Source organism: Protopterus annectens, chromosome 13.part0 (genome assembly GCF_019279795.1).
Source record: "Protopterus annectens isolate FY-2018-M chromosome 13.part0, PAN1.0, whole genome shotgun sequence".
Classification (NCBI taxonomy): domain Eukaryota; kingdom Metazoa; phylum Chordata; order Ceratodontiformes; family Protopteridae; genus Protopterus; species Protopterus annectens.
This window is the reverse complement of record NC_056747.1, coordinates 703,413,658-703,438,568: the sequence shown is the minus strand read 5'-3', so window position 1 is coordinate 703,438,568 and position 24,911 is coordinate 703,413,658. Positions and strand designations below refer to the sequence as shown.

The window sequence follows — 24,911 nt, the reverse complement described above, 5'->3', positions numbered from 1 at the left end:
AGTGTCTGACTGGACGCAGGTCCATTTTCAGCAGAGGCCCGGGGAGAAAAGCTCCACAGTTAAAATATACAGACAGTTACATTGGCTTTACATAGCGATTAACAATTTAATTAACATAGCAATTAATTACAAACATAGTTACAGATGAAGAACATAGTACATCAGTAGACAACTAGAATATTTATCTGCGAAGTACATAACAGACATTAACAATTGTTACAATAGGAAGTTCCTGCTGTTTAATAAGTAGTAGGCTTATGAGCGTACGAGCTTGCTATAATCAAGGTAGTTAGTGGGGTGGAAAGAAAGGTAGTGGTTGGATGAGGTGGGTGATATTAGAGTGGGAGTTGCAAGGGCATAGCCAGCATGTTTTTAGGTGTCCTTTTAGTAAAGTTTTGAAGTGGGTGCATGATGTTATGGAGGTAATTGTGGGTGGGAGGGAGTTCCATAATTTGACTATGGCACAAGAGAATAGTGCTTCACCAGCAGAGTTATTGGCTTTAGTGATCTGCAAGTGATTTTTGTTGCTGGATGTTAGTGCTCTTGTGGTGCGATAGGGTTGGAGTAGATTCCGGAGGGATGGGACATTTAGTGGATGGTTTACTAGTTTGTGGGCGAATGAGAGTTGATACCATTGAAGGAGGTGAGGGAGTTCAAGCCAGCCCAGTTCAGCAAGTGAGAGACAGTGGTGACTACGGTAGGATGCCCCTGTGGCAAATTTGGCAATTTTGTTGTCGCAAGTCTCTAGATTGTTTAGATCGCATTGCCTTAGGCTGGTATATATTGGAGAGGCATAAAGTAGGGTGGAGATAAGGTGGGAATTTGCTACTGAAATCTTTGCTGCTTTGGTGAGAAGTTGCTTATTTCTGTATAACGCTCCTAGTTTTTTGTGGACTTTTTTATGGTCATGGATATGTGAATGTCAAATTTTAGTTTATTGTCTATTTCCACTCCTAGCAATTTGGTGTGTTCTGTTGGGTGTATAGTGGTGTTGTCTTTTGCTGTGATGGTAAAGTGACAGTTGTTTTGAGTATGTTTGGTGGGTTGGAAGATGAGTAGTTTAGTTTTGTTTGGGTTGAGTATTAACTGGGCATTGGATAACCAAGTTCCAACAGAGGAAAAGGCTTCCTGTGTGACTTTTTGCAGTTTGGGTAGGGACTGGGCTGAGCAGATGATGGTTGAGTCATCTGCGTATTGTATGAGTGTGCCATGTTTGGTGGCAGAGGCTAGATTATTGGTGAAAATAGAAAAGAGTAGGGGTCCAAGGATGGATCCTTGGAAAACCCCTATAGAGACAGATAGTTGTGGAGATATGTCATTCTGCCATACAACGGATTGTTGGCGGTCAGACAGGTAAATCTGAAACCAGTTGGTGACAGATTGAGAGAAGGATAAGTTATTGAGGACAGAGATGAGTTGTTTGTGTGGGACCATGTCAAATGCTTTAGATAGGTCTAGGAAAGTAGCAGAGGAGAGATAGCCATTGTTTTTATTCTGAAGGATAGTGTTAGTTAAGGAGAGTAAGGCAGTGGTGGTACTATGGTTTGGTCAGAAACCATGTTGAGTATTGGAAAGGTGGATGATAGTAAGGAGGTAGCCTGAGACCTGAGAGTGAATGCATCTCTCTAGTATTTTGGAGTGTGGAGGGAGAATAGCTATGGGGAGGTAATTGGTTAGTTCTGTGGAGGGGCCGCCTTTGTGGAGGGGAATTATATGTGAAACTTTCCATAGTGTGGGAACATAACTTTCTGACAGAGATTGGTTAATCAAGATGGATACTAGGTAGGCAAGAGCATCAGCTGCGATTTGTAGGTATTCACTTTGGAGGTTGTCTGCTGCTAATTTGGTGGGCTTAAGTTTAGTTAAGAGTTTTTTTTTATGTTGGAGGTAGGTACAGGAGAAAAAGAGAAGGCAGTGGGGAGATTACTAGTTGAAGTTGTGGGTTGGAGGGGAGGGGGAGTTGTGTTGTTTAGCTAGTGATAGTATGGTTTGTGTGAAGTGTGTGTTGAATGAGGTAGCAATATTTTCGGAGGAGTGAGGGATGTTAGGAGGAGGGGTACTGACTTTACCTGGGTGGAGGATGGAGTTTATGGAGGACCAGAATTGCTTGGGGTTGTGTTGGGAGGAGTCTAGAGCAGACTGGTAGTACTGGAATTTGTCCTGTTTTATTAGCTTTTTGACTCTATTGCGTATTTCTAGGAATTTCTGTCTAGTTGATGGGGTTTTGGTTTTGCGCCAGTGCTCCCAGATTTTATCCCTGTTTTTCATTTCTGACTTAGTGGTTTTCTGTAGCCATGGGGATGGTTGTGCTTTGGTTCTGGAAAACCTTATGGGGGCATAGTAATTAAGGATGTTCAGGAAGGTAGTATTAAAAAATTCAACTGCGTCATCAAGACTGAGGTACTTTAGATGATGCTAGTTACATTCTTTGAGGGATGAGATGAATGTGAGTGGGTTAAAGTTTCGTTTTTTACGTATTTGACAGTAGATGACAGATTTAGCTTGGTACAGGTATTTTTTGAGTAGGAATGTTGGGGAGTGATCACTGAGGCTATCTGATAAGCAACCTGTTATATATGACTGGGGGCTCTTACTGACTAGTATCCAATGCAGGGTAGTGTGCTTGCTGGAGTTTTTATTTATCCTTGTTGGCGACTGGACTAGTTGAGTGAAGCCATGAAGGTTTACATGATGGGTTGGATGGTTGCCAGAACAGGACTGCCAGTCAATATTGAAATCACCTAAAATTATAGTTTCTTGGGGGAGATGGTGGGTAGACCAGCTGAGGTGGTTTTCTAGTGGAGGGATGTTTTGTCCAGGTGGGAAGTAGCATCCAATTATGCTGATGGTTTTGTTTTGGTTTATTTTGAGGTTGGTATATATTATTTCTTCATTGCCTATTTGTGGAGCTGATGATTTTAAGATCTGGATGTTTAGATGCTTTTTAAATATTTATAGCTACACCGCCTCCTTTCTTGTTTAGCCGGTCTACTCTTAGTTTGCCGTAACTGGTAGGGAGGATTTGCTCACTGGTAATGTGAGGTTTTAGCCAGGTTTCTGTCAGGATGACTATATCTGGGGAGTACAAGTCTATGGTGGCATGGAGTTCATGGACTTTGTTGGATATACATCTAATATTTAGGCTAAGTAGAAGGAAGTCACTTGGCTTTCTATTGGCTGTGATATGGGAGAAGTTGTGGTTTCCAGTCTGATTATGAGGACTGGGGTTGGAGATGGTAGGGCCAGGGTTGTGGTGGATGTCTCCACTTAGGGCTAGTTTTGATATGCATGAGGTTATTAGTTTTCTCAGTTTTTGAATGTGTTTGTTTATTAGGGAAACTTTATGATTGTGCTCTGTGGGTAATATGTATGTTCTACATGTTCTAGCATGTTCTATTTATTGTTGTGGTGAGGTTTAGCTCACTAGAGCGAGTGGCTCACAGTGACTTGGATTTCTTTAGGTGGAGCATGTCCATCAATTCTGAGCTGGACATGGATTTGTAAGTCAGGCAGAGATCACCTCTGAGTAAGCGATATGCCACTGAGTACAGCTGTAGTTTTTCCAGTCGGGCTGCATAGGGCATATGTTTGAGACCAGTAATCCTCTTGGTGAGGTACTTGTGTGGTATTTCAAGTGTCTTGTGAGGTACATCCCAAATGGGGCATTGTACTCTATGATGGGTCTTATGAATGACGAGTAGAGGGTCACTATAACCTCTTTATTTCTAGATGCAAACCCTTTAGTAATTAGATGGGCTACATAGAAGGATTTCCTAACTACTTTGGCAATATGATTGTTAAAGGAGAGATTACTATCTACCTGGGTCCCCAAATCTCTTATTACCTCTTCTGTATTAAGGGAGCTGCCACCTATGTGGTAATTCATGGGTGTTTTGTTTTTCCCAGTCGGGATGACTATGCATTTTTTGGCATTTAGCTTGAGACCATGACTTTGACACCAGGTGTCTGTCTCAGTAAGGCCCTTTTGGAGAATGTCCGTGTCAGCCGTAGAGTCAATTATGTCACCCAGTTTGAAGTCATCGGCGAACTTGGTTAGCCATAGTCCTCCTGTGTTTGCCTGTACTTTTGAGAAGTATATGCCTAACAGTAGGGGTCCCAGGACCGAGCCTTGTGGGACACCACTTGTGAATGGTTTAGAGTCGGACCTGGAGCCCTCTCTTCTTACCGTGTGAGTTCTGTCTGTAAGCCAGTTGGCAACCCATCTCGTGACGTAGGGGTTTATGTTCAGGCTGGTGAGTTTTTCTATAATTCCTGAGTGTGGAATGGTGTCAAAAGCCTTGGCGAGGTCAAGGTAGGCTGTGTAAACTACCTTCCCCTCATCTATGGCCTTGGTGACTGTCTCAAAGAGGTCAACCAGGTTTAGTAGGCATGATCTGCCCTTAACAAAGCCAAACTGGGTTGAGTCAAGTGTTTGGAGGTTCCCAATGTCTTTGTTAATGAGTTCCATTATGATGCGCTCCATAGCCTTGCAGACCAGGCTAGTCAGGCTTATGGGGCGATAGTTACCAGGGTCAGTTGTGGCCCCTCCTTTGTGGAATGGAATAACCGTTGATGTGCGCCATTCTATGGGCATGTAGCCTGTACAGAGGCTGAGGTTGAACAGTGTGTTTAGGTGGGGGAGGGGGGTTTAGTTCATTCTGTAGTTCGTGCAAGATGCAGCCTGTGACACCATCTGGCCCCACTAATGTTGTGCTTTTGGCTTTTGAAAGGGCTGTTTTCACCTGTGCGTCTGTGATTTCTGGGTCACTACACTTTTCCACTATTGTTGTGGGCCCTTTTGGGAGTGAGAGGGGGGTAAAGTTTACAGTATGTATCAATATCACTTTGATAACTTTAGATTCTTTAAGTCTGTTTTATACCTATGTTTTGTCTTACTGTCCATGTTTCAACATGACATCTATTTGCATAAGAAATTATAAAACCATACCCCAGATAATTTGGTGCTCATCTCTTATAAAGCTAGATTTATTTCAGATATTAATCATACATACTTGTATGTATCCTACAATGGCCAAGCCATATTTTTTGATTCCTGATAATGGGACAGGGTCTTGAATAGAGCCATTAAATTTTGTATTGTGCTTTATAGAGATCCCAACCTCACAACATATCTTATCACGCCTCTCTGTCTATGTGGCTGTCTTTAAAAAAACAGAAGCAGCAAAACAAACTAAATAAATAAAAATGCTGGCAGGCAGAGTTTCACAGGCACAAATCACTCAGGTGATGATAAACCAAAGGTGTATTTAATGATACAAATCCACAAGAAAAACAAATAAAATGTGAGCGCTTTCGTTAAACAAGTGTTAACTTCATCAGACACCATTAAAATGTAAGACAGCCATTTATATACATATAAAAAACACTCTGATTGGGTAAGCAAAGAGAGGCAGCTGGCTAAGCAACACTGAGACAGAACATTAATTAACCCCTTGATGACTGTGTTACAGTTGAAACTGTTGCATCTTAAATACAACTAAAACTTGTAATTAAAAGATAAATTATTAGTCTCATACTTGTGTCATGAATGATTCTAAATAGGATAAAACTAAAACCAAAGTCATTTTTAAAATCTCATGTTAAATATTTACATAATGCCAAAATGTTTACCAAAGTCAAATACATACAAAAGTGCTTCTGCTTAACAAATGTTTTGAGATATTTTGTTCCTTTCCAGGGCTTTTAATTTCAATACAGGAGAGATGGATGTCCTGTCATTTATCCCTGGCCATCTATCTGCCTGTAGTAAGATTTGCCACCTTAACTCCTTTAACTCTAACTGAAGTCCCCAAGGCTTTTTGTCACTGATGTCTACATGGTCTATTGCCTTAAATGTGAAATTGTGGCCAGTATTGTCCTGAATATGCCTCACTAAAGCATTATTAATATTATTCTTTCTTATGGCATAGTTGTGTTCATAAATTCTGGTGTTAAATTTCCTTTCTGTTTTGCCTACATAAAATGCTAGGCAGTGGTCACATGTAGCCATGTAGACCACTGCCTTGGAGTGACAGTTATATTTACCTTTTACATAATGGTCTATACCATTCACTGTAAATGTGCTGTCTGATTTCACCTTGCAACACCAGTTACAAGACTCACATTTATACATCCCTACACATCCTGTTCTATGTAGTTAGAACCTTTTCTAAGAAGGTCTTTTAAGTTTGAGCCCCTTCTGTATGTAACTATAGGTCTTTCTCCTATTTGTGCCCTGATGTACAAGTCATCCATTAAAATGTCCCAGTTCTTATAAAAAATGGACATCAAGTGGTATGAGTCAGAGTTGAATGTAAGCACCATAGATCTACAAAAAGAACTTTTTTCCAACTCAGGTCTCCCCTCTTCAACTTCAGAGGGGCTGTTGTCTAGTGTGTTTTCCCCAACTATGGGCTTAAAATGCCCTATGCTTCTTTTAACTATCACTTCCTGCATAAGCTCATTAAGCAAGTCTGCTGGGTACTCGCTCCTCAAGGACATAGTTTTTAAGTTGTCGCATTCAATGAGAAAATCTTATTCTCTGGAGATCATACAGGCTGCTCAAACTAATTGCCCTTTAACTACTGACCTCTTTTGATGCTTGGGGTGGGAGCTAGTGTAATGCAGGAACGAGTTTGAGTAGGTCTCTTTCCTGTGGATCCTAGTAGCATACTTTTCATTATGTGTGTCTTTGTATAAGTGGACATCAACGTAATTCATATAATCCAGGTTAATTACCCAAGTGAACTGCAGGAATGTAGTGGTGGTGTTAAGGTATCTCAAAGACTCTTCCAAAACAACCAGTGACCCATTCCATATCAAGCTGATATCATCTTGGTATCTATAATACAGTTTGACCTTAGAATAGTACTGAGACTGAAATACATAATTTCTTTCCCGATATGCCATTACCATATTCGCGAATGTCCCACCACAAGCTGAACCCATTGCTACTCCTATAGTCTGCAAAAAGTACCTGCCATTAAAGGAGAAATAGTTGTTTCTTAAAACAATTTCTAATAATTCCAAAATTAGATTAATTTTCTCCTGGTTAAGTTTGTATAACAACAGTAGGTCACTCACCCACTCGAGACCAATTTCTTGTGGGATGACCGTGTACAGGTCTTTTACATCTATAGTGACCATGATGTCACTTGCGTCATACCTGGTTTTGTTCACTTGTTCTAAAAAAGCCCAAAAGTCTTTACAAATTTGGCTTTCATTACGCAATATTTTCTTCAGCTCATGGTCTAAAAATTGGGCACAGGCAGTGGTAATGGAGTGTCTTCCATCCACTAAGGGCCTCATAGGTGGATCTGATAGGCTCCTGTGGATCTTGGGAATACCAAAGAACACTGGTATCCTTGGGCTAATGATGTTAAGATAGTTATGTAAGGAAAGGTCGATTCTTCTTTCTAGAAATATGTCAGTGAGTTGGCTGTAGATTTTCCTATATGCTGCAGTTAATTCATTAAGGGACACTTCCATGTAATTTCCTGTGTCTAACATAGCCAACATTTTGTCACTGTATGTGTAAGTGTCCATAATTACATCCCTTCCCCCTTTGTCAGGTTTCATAACCCTGACGTCATGTTCTTGCAGTTCCAATAAACAATCATGTTCACTTTGGTTCATGTTGTGAAGTGTTTGAGCTGGCCTCTATTTGTTCTTATTTAAATTATACAGATCTAGTTCACAAGCTTTTTCATACATTGCTAGTTTTGGGTGTAAAGGGGGGGTTGTAGGTAGAACTGATCTTAAAAATGCTGCCTTCACTGACATTAGTTTGGGAGGTAGTACCATGTAGTAAGGTCAAATTCTACTTACTTAAATAAAGTTCAGATCTAACATAATGTCTACAAAAATTAAATCTTTTACCAGGTACAAAAGACATTCCCTTAAACAATAAGTCAGCTGTAGTTTCATTTATACATAAAATAGAATAATTGTGTACTGAAAAGTCTTTTTGGTGGTTAAAAACCACTGTATAGGTAACTGCTTTTTGTGCTGGTCAATGCTAGTGTAAATCCTGTAATGTTCAAATTTCATGTTGCTATACTCATGATCCTCACGGATGGCAGAATCTAGAATTGCAAGGTCTTTGAATAACAGTTCCAGTTCACTGTTGTTATGTTTAATTAAAAGCTCTAAAAGGTCGAGCCCACATTTATCAAATAAGTTAACTAATTCAGTGTACAAAACAGAGTCATGCTGTAAACCAGTTGGAAAGCGCCAGACCCCTAAACCTTTGAGAATCACTTTTAGTCTAGTGCATTCCCTTAGGTAGGTGTTTTCCAGTTGAAGTTTCTTGCATCGTGATAATTTAACATCAAAATCTGTCAGCTTACCTTCCAAGGAAGGGCTATTGTGTTTGATGTTTCTGTTAAATGAAACCCCATTCCGCAACCACTCCTCCAACTGAGGAATGTCCTTGTTAAGAGTTTCTATTAGTCCATTTCTTCCTACAGCATTATGAGAGTTTCTGTTGTCAGAAAAACTCATTCCTGCTATGCACAGATGCGTTGTGCCTTCCTGCCACACTTCACTTTGCTATGAATGGGAAATGAGGCATAAAGGTGTATTGTGAAAGTTAGTAGCATGCTCGCTTGCATCCCCATGCTGATTCAAGTGTGCAAGAGCAGAAGTGGTACTATTCAGTCCCACATGTTCATACAGACGATCCATTCTCTGGGTTAGGTGTAGAATAAGAGCAGTAAGCTATGCAATCTCCGAGTTGTTTCCTTCATGCTCTTTGTTAGCTGTTGGTGTGCCAGATAACTCCATGCTGCCAGAAGCCATGAACAAACTCAAAAAACCAGAAGCAGCAAAACAAACTAAATAAATAAAAATGCTAGCAGGCAGAGTTTCACAGGCACAAATCACTCAGGTGATGATAAACCAAAGGTGTATTTAATGATAAAAATCCACAAGAAAAACAAATAAAATGTGAGCGCTTTCGTTAAACAAGTGTTAACTTCATCAGACACCATTAAAATGTAAGATAGCCATTTATATACATATAAAAAACACTGATTGGGTAAGCAAAGAGAGGCTGCTAGCTAAGCAACACTGAGATGGAACATTAATTAACCCCTTGATGACTGTATTACAGCTGAATCTGTTGCATCTTAAATAAAACTAAAACTTGTAATTAAAAGATAAATTATTAGTCTCATACTTGTGTCATGAATGATTCTAAATAGGATAAAAATAAAACCAAAGTCATTTCTAAAATCTCATGTTAAATATTCACATAATGCTAAAATGTTTACCAAAGCCAAATACATACAAAAGTGCTTGTGCTTTTAAGCCCATAGTTGGGGAAAACAAACTAGACAACAGCCCCTCTGAAGTTGAAGAGGGGAGACCTGAGTTGGATAAAAGATCTTTTTGTAGCTCTACGGTGCTTAAGTTCAACTCTGACTCATACCACTTGATGTCCATTTTTTATAAGAACTGGGACATTTCAAAGGATGACTTGTACATCAGGGCACAAATAGGAGAAAGACCTATAGTTACATACAGAAGGGGCTCAAACTTAAAAGACCTTCTTAGGAAAGGTTCTAACTACACTAGAACAGGACGTGTAGGGATGTACAAATTTGAGTCTTGTAACTGGTGCCACAAGGTGAAATCAAGCAGCAAATGTACAGTGAATGGTATAGACCATTATGTAAAAGGTAAATATAACTGTCACTCCAAGGAAGTGGTCTACATGGCTACATGTGACCAATGCCTAGCATTTTATGTAGGCAAAACAGAAAGGAAATTTAATGCCAGAATTTATGAACACAACTATGCCATAAGAAAGAATAATATTAATAATGCTTTAGCGAGGCATATTCAGAACAATACTGGCCACAATTTCACATTTAAGGCAATAGACCATGTAGACATCAGTGACAAAAAGCCTTGGGGACTTCAGTTAGAGTTAAAGGAGTTAAGGTGACAAATCTTACTACAGGCAGATAGATGGCCAGGGATAAATGACAGGACATCCATCTCTCCTGTATTGAAATTAAAGGCCTGGAAAGGAACAAAATATCTCAAAATTTGTTAAGCAGAAGCACTTTTGTATGTATTTGACTTTGGTAAACATGGCATTATGTACATATTTAACATGAGATTTTAAAAATGACTTTGGTTTTAGTTTTATCCTATTTAGAATCATTCATGACACAAGTATGAGACTAATAATTTATCTTTTAATTACAAGTTTTAGTTGTATTTAAGATGCAACAGTTTCAACTGTAACACAGTCATCAAGGGGTTAATTAATGTTCTGTCTCAGTGTTGCTTAGCCAGCTGCCTCTCTTTGCTTACCCAATCAGAGTGTTTTTTATATGTATATAAATGGCTGTCTTACATTTTAATGGTGTCTGATGAAGTTAACACTTGTTTAACGAAAGCGCTCACATTTTATTTGTTTTTCTTGTGGATTTTTATCATTAAATACACCTTTGCTTTATCATCACCTGAGTGATTTGTGCCTGTGAAACTTTGCCTGCCAGCATTTTTATTTATTTATGTGGCTGTCTTTCTCCACTCTTTTTCTGGGAAAGAGAAAGGAGAGAGAGAGAGAGAGAAAGCTGCTAGATTATGAGCTAGGGTAAAGTGAGAATAGGGAGTTCCATCTCCACAAATGCTCAAAGTGGATGAGAAAATTAACAAGAAAAAGTTAAAAAATATATTTCTTCCCTTGTTAACTTGCAACCTGATGCCCAGTGTAGCAGCTCCATCCACCTTGCCCTCCCTACAACTCTGCTGAACATTACATTGATCTGTGCAAAGTTAGAAAAGGTTGGTTGTGTAAGTGCTCTTACCATAACAGCAGATGTTCAAGAAGATCACTGCTTGCAGTAGCCAAACTATATGAGACATCCTGCCAAGGACTGACCCACCTCTAAAAGTTTTTTGGCAAACTCCTCATGTGCCATAGCTGCTGTTTGCATCAAAATGCAGGAAATAAAGTGCAGCTACCATGTCAAACTTTAAAAACTTTCTTAACCTGAAAAACAATCATGAGTTTTCAGAGAGCAGTATCATTTTCTAAAGAAATTAAAATTATGAATACAGTTAAAAGCAATGCAAATCTAGGGAATCAGAGGTTGGAAGCAGCTACTACACTAGAGATCTACTCAAACATCTCCTGTTATAGTAAAAGTGCTAATATAACTCTACTATGCTCTTCATTACATCACTACTGCAGTAGCCTAAGCTATAAAGGATAACTACAAAAGGTTAGCGAGCATGGATGGAGAAAACTTGGTTAGAATCCAAAAGACCATGAAGAACAGTATCAGTACACTCAGCCCCTGTTCTAAAGTAACAGTCCAGTTTGCAATGCTTGGTAAATGTTTGGACCAAATAGTTGCTCTAGCATATTTCTAGAGTTTACTCCTTTCCAAAATGAAAGCTTGAGTAGAGTGAGCCCTGTCTATGACAGGAAGTGATTGTCCATTATGGGAATAACAAAAAGTAATAGCTGGGAACAACTATCTCAAAATAGTCTATTTCTAAACATTGTGTCCCTTTATTTTACCTTGGGCATAAAACATTGTTTCCCTTTATTTTACCATGGGCATAAAGGAGGCATTAGTTTTCAAGAAAACTCTATCCCTATGAAAAATAAGATAGGGGTGGGTGACTATTAAGGCTTGCAAGTCAGACACTCATCTGACAGTGGTCAGAGCAATTAATGTGACTGTTTTCCAAATTAAGAATTTCAAGTCTGCCTCCTGAGCAGGTTTAAAAGGAGATAGTGTAAGTTTTCCTAACACAAAATTTAGATACAGGGAAGGAGCCGCTCACTTAAGAGGTGGTCACATATGCAAAACCCCTTTCAAAAACTGTTTAACAGATGGCAATATAGAAATTGGTCCAATGGCAGACAATTAGAAATGGCTAACAGGTGAAGCTTAATGGAAGAATAACAAAGGGCAGGATAATAACTCACTCATATATTGATGGACCAGAGGCATATGGGTATGTAATGGGCCCTGACTCTTCTAGTTGCCTTCATTTTGCCAAATACAAATTTCTAGTAGCAAAATGGTGCCTACAAGGAATTCAAATTCTTTCATTGAGGCAGTCAACTGAAGAAACTGAGGCGGGGTTGTATCAGATATCTCTGTCCTATGTGAACAAATCCATCTTATTGGCCTCTGTCCAATTTTAACAGCAGGGAGAACCACAGGTGCCTGCATCAAAAGGGGATCCATTATACTCTTTGGAGACTCTGTCCAAATGCATATGGGGACATTCCCAACCTGGGGAATGAAAATGCACCCATCTTCCAGGCCTGAATGCACGGGGTCCTGGAACAGAGTTGTCTTCAACTGTCTGTTTTGATTGGAGGCACACAGATCTGTTTGCAGAGTTCTCCACAGAAGGACGAGTTCCTGGAAGACCCATAGGTTCAGCATTTATTCAGGGGGGTCTAGCTTGGTTCTGCTCAGGTTGTCTGCCACAATATTCTGCTTGGACAGAATGTAAGTTGCCTGGAGGGATAAATTGTGCTGAATTGCTAGATCCTTGACCAACTTAGCTAGTCTGCAGAGGGGGGTAGGATCTGGTCTCTCCTTGTTTGTTTATGTACCACAACAATATGGTGCAGTCCACAATGAGTAGTGATGGACCTGGAACCCAGAGATGATTTCAGAATTGGACAGCTTCAAAAGTGGCAGCATTTCCTTGACATTTATATGCTTGAGTAGCAGAATGTGGGATAAAAGGAAGGCTTAGGTTGAGAATCAGTTGATGTACCCACCATTGTAACTCTCTTGTGACAAAACCCTAGAACAAGAATCTGAAAGGAGAAGGTATGCTGGTGTTGGGTCCAGAAGAGCCATTGAATTTTCTTCAGATGAAGTCAGGCCAAAGGAATCATGAGAATAGTTGAGGCCATTTTTCCCAAAATTCTGAGGTATTCCCTGCCGACACCAAAGTTAGCTTATAAGAATTTCAGAAAATGTGTCACATAAGAGTGCACTTTGTCTTTTGAAAGAAAAGTCTTCATGAGGAATGTATCCAGACGACAGCCCTGAAATTTTATTAGGTGTGTGGGGAGAAGATTTATCCATGTTTATCAGAAATCAAAGACTGAGAAAAAAGTTTCATTACTCACTCAAGTTACTGTAGATAGGTCTCACAAAACTGTACTACTATCATGCAGTCACCTAGGTAAGGAAAAACATGAAAACCTTTAACGGACTGTTACTGGAGCTAGACTCTTTGATCTATGGGAGTGGTAGAGAGCCTAAAGGGCCAAACAGAAAATTGAAAATGCGACCCAGTCACAGAAAAATGCAAAAATTGTTTGAAACTGTTGTGGATTGCAATATGATGATAAACATAATTTAAATCTAAAGTTTTTAAGAAGATACCTGGGGAAATGACTAGCAGTACTGACTGAATGGAGAGCAATTTGAATTTTGGAACTTTGATATGAAGGTTCAGAAAGGAAACATCTACAGCGGGCCTCAAGTAACACCCTGGTTTTGTCACCAGGAAGATTTTAGAGCAAAAACCCTGACCTCTTTCAGAGGAGGGCACAGATTCTATGACACCCTAAGTCAACATCTCATGGAGAATAGGAGGGAAGAGAGACATCTGTGAGAGAGGATGATGGGAATTCCCTGAAAAAAGGCAGGGGGCTCCCACTGCAAATGGTAACCTTCAAGAATGATTCTTAGTACCCAGGAATCTGATGTTATCTGGTGCCAAAGAGAATAGTGAATGCCCAGAATTTAGGACTGGTTTACAGGCTTGTTCATATGAAAAGGAAAGCGGGGAATGAGGGCACAGTCAGTCTGTTTTTTTAGGTTGACATTGGACCTTGTATGACCTTTAAATCCAGACCTACCTTGTCATTGTTTCTATTAACTTGTTTATTGGAAGTTTTCTGGAAGGACCTAAACCAAGATCTGAATGAGGGGCTTTCATTAGGAGAAAGCTGCTTGAAATAGCTCCACAAGGAGGGCTGAAAATCTCGATAATGCCTTGGATTAATTTTCCTCATTTGTCAAATTATTGGAGGACCTCTGCAGAGGAAGGACAAAACTACAGATCTTTATCCATAGGGGCATTAAGAATTTCTGACCTAATGGAGTCAGGGAAATTCTGAGAATGTTACCAGGGAAAATGTTTCCAGAGACAAACCATAGCAGCCATTCTGAATAGTGCATCAACTGCAACATATGCATATTTCAAGTTATACTTAGTCACCTGAGTAACAGAAGATGGAAGTTCAGACAGGGATTCCTTGGTCTCTGAGGCAGGAAGGTCAGCAATTAACTTCTGCATATCTTGAAAATAGGCCATGGAAAAGTAATGTTAAGGCTAGTATACACGAGTAAGGGGCTGTTGGGGGGGTGCTTATCCTAACCCTATCCTGCCCCAACCCAAAATATTACATTAGTAAAAAAACATTTCTGTAACAGTACAACTACGAAGACTACAATTGATCTTGGTTTTGTAGTTGGGGTATATGATATAACCTATTTTTAATTGGATAGAATAATTAGATATTTTGTTATTCACTTTTATGAGTTTTCAGTGTTTTGTGCTTTCAGTTCTTTTAGATATTTTAAGGTATAACATTTTGAGCTTAAGATATATTGTGATATAATGTGTGTGTGTGTGTGTGTGTGTGTGTGTGTGTGTGTGTGTGTGTGTGTGTGTGTGTGTGTGTGTGTGTGTATTTATATCTATATATCTAGCTATACATATGTATGTATATATCTATATATAGGGATTCACTTTATAATCTCAAAATACTGAAATGTCGAATTTCATTATCTTGAGACCATAAAGGCAAATCCACATAACATCAACAGCCCAAAACCATGAAATCTGAAATCCTGAACACACAGGATACACCACACCACACATACACCACAATACCCACAGTACAAAACAAAAAACACACAAAAATATAACACCACACATCCACAAACCTACAATGCTGCTCCCCCCCCACTAATATATACTAACTCCGAGATCACACAAACAGAAAAAGAAAGTAAACTCACACCTAGACATTCTACAGTCCCACACACACACACACACACACACACACACACACACACACACACACACACACACACACACATCACACATATACAAACACCAACACATCCAACACTTACACACTCATACTTTCACCTGCCTACCCTAACCCACACATACAACTTACAAACAAACTCACATACACTCAAACTACCACCCAAAACACTTACAAAACACTCACTTACCTTAACTTCCACCTAAATCCACATACGACACCGGACACCATCCTCACAAAACACCGCACGTAACATAGTGTAAAGCCATAACCGAGAATTCGAGATATTCGAACTCGCAATTATGCACTTTTGCTATTTTAAAAATTTGCCTTTATGGTCTTGAGATACTGAAATTCGAGATTTCAGTATTTTGAGATTATAAAGGGGAACTATATATATATATATATATATATATATATATATATATATATATATATATATATATATATATATATATATATACATATATATATATATATATATATATATATATATATTTATATGTATACAAACACACATACATACATACATGCATGTATGTATATAAATGATCATTCAAGGTATGCATGTAACTGCCAGCTAATTGGTGCGCACGTTATATTACCATGCTCAGCAAAAAAAGACTCAGCACTGCAAAATAAAGTTAAACTTAGACTTGTAATTACAAGATCACCACCAGGAAAATAGCAATATGGGTTTCCCTCTGATACACAGAGGCACTGAAGAAGCTCTTTGTATCACAAGGAACGCAGATTGCTATTTTCCTGGTGGTGATTTGTAATTAAAAGTCTAAGTTTTACTTTACTGTACTGTGTCTTTTTTGTTTGATTAATATATACGGGCATTTTGAAGTCATGTTAACAAAAACAATTTATTCCGCTTTCCAGTGCTGAGTATGTTAAAGTATTATACATACTGAATCATTCAAATTCAAGTGGGAATATGGCTGGCTGCAGGCTCTCCTCCAAACATGGAAGATGTTGTAAAAATGTAATATTTGAATCTGCATTACAAGTAGAGCTATCAGCTGAAAATGTAATAAAACCAGAAGAGAACACTTACTTCCAACCAAGGTACATGCACTGAATCCACAACCAAGATAGAAGAAGCATCAAGATCATGTTAGGAAATGCAACGCCAAACCAAGATGCAAAATTGATTACATTGTTGTTGTCTGGGAAAAGCCTGTAAAACAAAAACAAAAAACTCTACACATTATTATTTACATTTCTTTAGTTCCAGGTTTAGTACAATTTAATCTTTCTTTTTCTTTCTTAAACACTTTTATTAAATACCATTTAAGACTTAGACACACATACATTAATAGATAAAAACAAACCGTAGTATCATTTATTTTTATTTACAAACATTATACATTATGTATGTTTTCTTTCTTTATAACTCTCATTGAGTCCACCATTACATACATTGCTCATTTCCTGCCTTCCCTTAAACCTCACTCCTCCTCTGCCTCCTAAACATTACTGCCATTTTCCTTATCTGTTTTACCATCATACGTTTCTTAAATAATACCAGTTTTATTACTACTACTACTATAATATTGTTATGTTCTTCATTAGATCACTACTGCAGTAGCATTATCTAATGTGGCTTATATCCTGCTAAGATTATATCATAGGATTATAGGAGATTACTAGGCTATTGACCTGGAAGTAATTTTAAACCTAGTCATTTCTTCCCAATGTAATACCATAGAAATGTTAGACAATACCCAAGATTGTATTTAATGATAACTGTCCATGTCCATGAGGGTTGTGGAAGGGTTGCTGGCCAGCTTCCAGATCTTTTAGGGCACTTTCCATGCACTCAAACCATTAGTCAGTTTGAGCTAAACTGACTAAAAAAATCAGGTTTGGGAATCAGGCCCTTCAGGGATCTCCTGATGCTGAAGATCGTCCGCTTGAAGGCTTTCAAGGATCAACAGTCAACTAATGGTGTTACAGTACTAAGCAAGTGCATTCCCTTTGGGGAAAAATTTTTTCACTTTACTTTTTGTGGCACACATTTTACTTTTCCTGTGAACTTTTAATTTTAAAGCTAGGAAAAGTTGTTTTAATGACTGTCACATGGCTTTTATTTAATTTTAAACGGGAGTGTCACTTTTTTACTTTATGGGAAAAAGTTATTAAAACTAACTTTAAACTATTTTTTCTGGTAAAAGTTGTATAATTTTACTTTTGGAGACTAGGTTCATAGGTTCATAGGTAGGTACTAGGCTATTGGCCCTGCAGCCTATATAAGCCTAGCCAAAAAGGTTCCCTGGCTTTCGCCACCCAAGAAAATTATTTTCATGTACCCCTGTCAAGCAGTGCTGCAGAAGTGAAGGTTAATGCTTTTTATTGTGTTTTAATGGGGAATTTTTTTTTTTTTTTTTTTTTTGTAGAACTTACATTTTTAACTGACTAATGCCAGGCTTGCCAGGGAAACAGGCATCTTTTTCGGCTTAACCGTGAAACAGCCTACTAGTTCCTTGTTTCTTCCTTCTTCCAGCCATACAAAACACAAAATGACTTAACAGTCTTAGCAACCACAACAGGCTGTAAAGTACCTCAGCTGTAGGTGGGTGATTCTGTAGTGGCCAAAACGTGTTTCTCAGACCATTCAATATTTTCCCTGGCTTCCACTGGTGGAGTCCCTACAGCCACCTTTGACCAGGGGTTAGACATGTCCTCTGCAGCTGTTGCGGTTGTTGTAGTGCCCCTGGTGGACAAGAAAGAACCAGTCTTTTAGGTCCTCAGAGAAAGAGCAGAGAATACCACTTTTGCCTAACCAGAAAGCTTTGCCCATCTTTAGGGAGGTTTTTCCTGGAAAAGTGGGTCTGTTTCTTCAGAAAAAGAAATAAAAACTTTGATAAACAGTTGTATCGCGGACAAAAGTAATACACTCCAAAAATCAAACCCTGAAAGAGTTTATTTTACAAACACAAGATTAAACACTTTCATCAGCAATTAGACTTCACCAGAATCTGGTGAGTACCATATAACACAGATTTAAATAACACATGGTATCCAGTTAAAACAAAGCTTAACCACAGGTGGTACAAAAACTTAGACATATCTCTTCACCTGTCTCAATTTCACTGGGCAGGACTAACTTGGGGTTTAGTTCATTCTCTTGACACTGCCAGGATGGCTGTTTCTGTTAAAAGGAAAAAGAGATTCATTTTCTAAAGAGATTCATGATTTTGAACCACAAATGATTGTGAAGGAACAAATTCTGTTTTGTCTCCCCGGTTTTCTGATTCAGATTCTGAGGAGAGTGTGGCTTCTGCCAGTCCCTTTGAAGTATTATCTTCTTCTGATACTTTTGCCAGATTGAGTCAAGTTTCACTGGGAAAAGCAAGAGGTTTCTTAATCTCCAAGAAAGTACCATGACTCATTACAACTGGAATTTCCAGAATCTACTTCAGTTTCTCCTGTTCTTTAACTCTGGGAAATGTTTTTGTCATAGCCTGCAACTTGCTTGACATCCAGTCTGCTGCCTCAAGAAAGCAAATAGATTATATAAAGTTACTCAAGCTTTTAAGACTTTATAAACTCATCCAATAAACCCAGCTGCTGCTAAACATTTGTTAAAAACTAATACCTGTCCTTCGGGCAAGGAAAGGAAAGCTTTTGATAGAGTTGGGGAAAAGTGTATCTGCAATATTGTTTTTTAGGATTCTCACTATCAAGCTCATATGTTAAGGGTTATGCTTGCCTTGTGGGAGAATATGAGGAATATTTTTATGTCTCTTTCCTCTTCCGAGGATAAGTCTGCTTTGTGTAATATGGTTGCTTCTGAGTCTCAAGTAGCTACCCATTGTAATGTTCTTATGATTCTGCTGATGCCACTTCTAAGGCTACAGCCACAGGAACTGTTATGAGATTTGCTTGGTTGAGTTCTCAAAATCTCTCAAAATATGTCAAAAATTAAATTTTTAATTTTACCTTGGATAGAAGCTTTGTTTTTGGACTGTCTATTGCAGAGGTCCTTAAAAAGTGTGATGAGAGAGGCAAGCTGGTTCAAGGGATCTCTTAGATCTTTTAACTTTCCTTCTCCAATTTGGCAAAGGATTTAATACTCCCTTCTCAACCTTCTTTAAAACACAAAATAAGCAGACCCATTAAGTTGCTGATAAAAAAAATATTTAAAAGACAAATGACAGGGAGGTTCCAAAAAGTAAGCAGGAACCTCCCAAAACAAAGACAGTCTAAAAAGTCTTAATGACTATATGAAAAACTTCCACCCCCTATCCTGGCAGTCCCTTAATCCTACCAGAAAGTCTGAACCTCAGTTTTTCTGTTTGTCAAGAGATAGTTCCAGAATGATGAGTTCTAAGAGTAATCCATCAAGGTTGCAGATGGGAATGAGAGTCATCCCTCCTTTTCTAGGGATTCACCCCACAGCTGCCAGACAAAACTCTTGTATTTTCCTATTATCATTCAGCATATGCTTTCCCAGGGAGTAACAGAAATGGTCCCTTCTCCTTAATTAGGAGAACAGTTTTATTCAAGAATGTTTTTTGTTTCCAAAAAAGAAGAATTTTGGAGACCAATTCTGGAGCTTTCCTTTCTGGACTTATTTATGATAATACCCAAGTCATAATGTTATCAGTTCACATCTTACAACTCATTATATCATATTTCAGTTGTCTAGTAACCTTAGATTTAAAAGATACTTATCATCATATTCTATAAATCCTTTGGTCTAGCCACTGCTTCAAGGGTATTCACAAAGTGCTTAACTACTGTAATAGTCTGCTGCAAACTGTAAGGTATTCACATTTTTTTCTTATTTAAATAACTTGCTTATCTGATTGGAGTCTTTTTCAAAGTGTCAGGAATCTCTCACTTAGGGAAGGCATCCCTTATACAGTCTAGGGCTCCATGAGAACTTTCAAAAGTCTTGTCTAACTCCTTCCCGCAGAATTGTTTTCCTGGCGTGCCTCCTAAGTGCTTCAGTTCGAAGAACATTTTCTTCCACAGGAAAAAGTTTATCTATATCTAGGTAAATTCTTCAATTTTTCCACCCTCAGCATTGTGGGTCTCAAGGCATCTATGATTTTTGTGATACCGCTTGCAGGACTCCACATAACAAACATCCAGCAGTACCTGAAATCTGTATGGTTACAACATCAATATCCCCTGACTACAGTATTGGGGTTTCATGAAAAGGGGGATTATTTATTTGTTTGTTTATTTATTTATTTATTTTAGTGGATACACCAAATTTTTCAGAATCCAGGTCTCCCATTCTCCTTCTCAGCTCCAGCAAAGTCATTTACAAAAGACACCTCAGACTTTGCTTGGAGATTAGTGTTTATGAAAATAGACATGTAGGGTCTTTGGAACAGAAAAGACAGGACAAAACATATAAACATAAAAGAGACAGTGGTACTTATCAATGCTCTCAACTCTCTCACTCAGCTATGGTCCCCAGGACCTCTTCAAGTGTTTGCAGACAACACCACAGTGATTTGATACGTAAACAAGCAAGGGTGGAATCAGATCTTTCCCCCTTTTGGAGACTAGCCATGGTAGCCTGGGATATAACTTTTTCAGCACAGTCTCACTCTACAGGTATTTTATATACTGTCAGAGCACAATTATGTGGCTGACAATCTGAGCAGGATTAGGACAGACCCTCACAAATGAAAATGGAATCAGGGGCCTTTCAGTAACTGATCCAGCTGTGGAGAACACTTCAGAGAAATCTTTTTGCTTCCACTCATAATAATTAGTTGGCAGTGTGCTGCTCCAGGACTCCATACAAGAAGGTCTGGAAGACAGATGTCTTTTTCTTTTCCATGGACAAGAATGTTCCTGTATGCATTTCTATTCTGAAGATTCAGAAGGACTCCCCAAAAATCATTGTGGTGACTCCCTTTTTGTCTTGGCAACATTTGTAAATGGCCAGGCACAATGACCAGAAATTTCCTGATAGACTGGGTCTATTCACACAAAAGGTTAGGTTCATAGGTTGTTACTAGGCTAACGACCACTAGGGCCTTTAAAATCCTAGCTATGCATCCAAAACATTTGGGTCCTAAGTATCATATGGGGGGCATGTTAACTGGAATGTAGCCAAGGATTTGTATGGGAGGGGTGTTAGGATAAGACTTTTCTTATTGATGGCCTCTGTCCATAAGGGACATGGGGACCAGATCAGGAGTAAATGTATGATTCCCCCTACAGTTGTTAAGGTTTCATTTGAACAGGGTCAGGGATGAACTCTGTTTTACATAGCTGAGAGCCTATTCCATAGTACAGGTATCCTTTGGGATGCATATCTGGCACTCCAGAATGTTCTGTTTATGTCACAAGTGAAGCTGAGTTCTTTGGATCTAGTGATTCTGGTGCTGTGTATTTTGAATATATGCAACAGATCCATCAGGGCCAGGCAGAGATCCCCTCTCAGCAACCTGTAAGAGACTGAATACAGACAGAGCCTTTAGGTGATCAGTGTAGGTCAGTGTATTCATGCTCTGAATTTGCTTGGTGAGAAACCTTTGTGGGCATTCCAACAGTTGTAAGTGTCTGGTAAGATACATGCGAAGGGGGCATTTTATTCAATGATAGTTCTGATAAAGATGGCATAGAGTGGTACTATAACTTCCTTGGACCTGGATGACATACCCCTTCTTATAAGTTGGGTGACATAGAATGATTTTTCATATTATCTTAGTTATATGCTGGTCAAAGTCCAGATTGCTGTCTACATAAGTTTTCATATCACTTATTACTGGGTCGATTCTTAGGGGTGTTTTATTGATGAAGTAATCAACATTGGTTGACAGTTTCCCAGATGGCATTATAATGCATTTTTTGGCATTGAGGTTTAGATCATGGCTTTGGCACCAGTCATTTGGCTGTGTTAAACCCACTTGCAAGATGTTTGTTTCTTGGGGTAATCTATAAATGCTCCCAAATTACAGTCATCTGCGAACTTGGTGAGCCAGAAACCTTTAACATTAGCCTGGAGAAGTAGATGACAAACAGGAATGGGCCCAGCATGGAGCCCTGGGGTACTCCACTAGTGACCGAACCTTTGGTGCAAGTGGTCTCACCAATCCTGACTTCTTGGGTCCTGTCTGTGAGCTAGCTGGTAATCCAGCAAGTTATGTAAGGGTTTATGCCTAACTCAGAGAGCTTGTCAACAATGTCTGAGTGGGGTATTGTATCAAATGTCTTAGCCAGGTAAAGATATGCAGTATGCACTGTTTTACCCTTGTCCATTGCCTTGGTAACCCTCTCAGAGAAGTCTACCAGGTTAAGTAGGTATGAATTTCCCTTAACAAAGCCAAATTGGGATGGGTCCAATGGGTGCAGGTTGCCAATGTCCTTGTTTATCATTTCATGATAATTCATTCCATGGCTTTGTATATTAGGCTTTTTGGACTAATAGGTCTGTAGTTTCCTGGGTTGTTGATGGTTCACCCTTGTTGAGGGGAATGACTGTTGTGGTCCTCCATTCACTTGGAACATAGCCTATTTCAAAGCTGTAGTTGAAGAGTGCCTGGAGTGGTCCTGATAGGTCATGTTTTGGACTGTTTAGGAGACAACCATGGATGTCATAGGACCCATGGAGGTGGTATTCTTGACTTTAGTGAGTGCTGACTGCACCTGTTTCCTGCGGATAGCTGGGAAGAAGTATACTGGAGGGGATTTAATTTGGTAGATCTGGGAAGAGGGTGAAGTTTGAGCTGAATTTATTAGCCAGTAGATTTGCTATGTCAGCCTGATTAATGCAGGTAGTACCATTCACTACCAGTTTAGCACATTGTTGTGTGTTAACTCTAAGGTTCTGGACATAGCTGAAGAAGTTCTTCTTATTGTCCTTAGTCTGTGAGGCTATCCTGACCTCAGAGTTGGCCTTTTTGGACTTAATTAGACCTTTTAGTTTCCTGCTTAGTTGTATATGAGAACACTTATCTTTATGGGAGTGGCTTTTCCTGATTTTGGCCATCAGTTTAATTATTTTTTAAGTACACTGTTTAGGTGAGGATTCCACCAGTGGGGTTTGTTTTGGGTTTATTTCTGTTAGGTATGGCAGTTTCTATGCAGCCACTCACGTCTGTATAGTTATTCTGTGAATAATTCTGTAGAGGTAGCTTTGGTCTCAGGGTTGGTGGGAGCGTTTTGTGATCTGACCTCACTAGTGAGGATGTGACATGAAAGGGGTGTTTTTGATTCTCTGGTTAGAGAGTGCAGGAAACACTGTGGCTGTGAGTTTGAGGCAGTGTATGTTTCTCAGTCACCCATGAATAGGATGCATGGCTGGATGGTGGGCACCTGTACTATGTATAGATAAGAGTCATGAAACTCTAGGGACATATATGGTGACCTGGAGCTATGGTGACTTGCACATGGATGACAGGTGCATACTATCCTTGGCAAAGCAACGTGGTCTTTTGACAATGTTCTCCCATGCTGACAAACATTGGATCCCTTGGAATTACACCAGAAACTAAGACAATTGTTAAAATCAGTCATTTTATGTTCATACTGTCACATCATCCTTAGTGAAGGTAGAATGCTGCTCAGTGCAAGGCTCAAACTTAGCTGTGATACAAATTCTGAGAGATCCTTTATGCCTCTTTTCATATAGTCCAGTGAGGTATGTCTTAGGTCATTTACACCACATGGACTATGATAGAATTATATTGGTACTTAGGGTGCTGTAACTTGAGTGCATACATGATATTGCGGATCCTGGCTTGATTCAATCTTCAAATCCAACTTGGCCACTTTTTACAACTTGTGGGTACTGAAAACTCTTGAGTGCCTCCCTTGCCCATAATGCCCTAGTCCCCCTCCATATCTGAGATCTCGTTTGCTGCTTTTGCATACGGACGTGGTCACTTTAGCTCTTGAGCTTTGGTGTTATTTTGTGAGTAAAAGTAAAATACATATAAATATAGATATAAATATATATATATATATATATATATATATATATATATATATATATATATATATCCTTTTTTGTTATATTCTATAATATTCTTCTCTTACCCTTTCTACACTTTTTAGTGTAAATGAATATTACCATGCATTGTTGGTATTTTCCTTTCTTCCCTTTCGTATTCTATGCCCTTGCAGTAGCTCCTTCAGTTGTATCTTTTTCACTTTCTTCCTTTCCTTTCTTTCCAAAAAAAGTTTTCTTTTTTTTTATTACTGGGAGTTTTTTTGTCCATGATGGTTGAAAAAAACACCAGGGATTAAGAACTGTAAGGTCTGTGGCCACAAACCTCCTCTATCAGATGCAAATGATCCATTTGAATGTGTCTTGTGAAATATGTAAGGCCTTTAATCCTCAGGCCTAGAGTATCATAAAAATACGCTTATCTTAAAAGGATTACTTCCTACAACTTTTTCTGAGACAATATCTAGGGCTTATTCTCCAAAGAAAATGGAGAGAAAGAGACCAAGAAGTGTCCTTCGAATCCTTCCAGATTACTGCTCTGAGCTTGGCTCATACTGCAGAACCTATTAACGTATTTAAACAATTACATCTGAAGGTGAAGCCCTCAGATCTGACAGCTTCTGATGCCAGATCTATGTCTTCGGATCTGACACACTTGAAGTTTCCTCGGACCTGATGTGCTTCATCTCTGGATCCAGTACCCTCCCGCCTTCCATTGCCTTTCTTAGAGAGATGTCACCATTTCAGGACCTCTTCAGTTGCTTCCTCTTCTCATTCATCCAGAAGTCTGACTGAAGCAGATGTGGCTAGAATGATAGGAAATTTCTCTCAGCACAAATTCAGATGGGAGTTCTGCTGGCTCCTATCCCATCAGATCCATAGACCTTTAAAAGTACTATTCCACCTAATTTAGCTCCT

At 39.0% G+C, this 24,911-nt stretch overlaps 1 protein-coding gene across 1 annotated transcript in view; it reads right to left on the bottom strand.

The window, feature by feature from the left end:
- The window catches only part of SLC13A2 (solute carrier family 13 member 2), a 688,970-nt gene that overhangs the window by 409,815 nt on the left and 254,244 nt on the right, over positions 1–24,911 (bottom strand). The window contains exon 5 of the mRNA XM_044054394.1: positions 16,128–16,250. Within this exon, the coding sequence (XP_043910329.1) occupies positions 16,128–16,250 (123 nt within the window). The remainder of the gene's footprint in view (positions 1–16,127; positions 16,251–24,911) is intronic.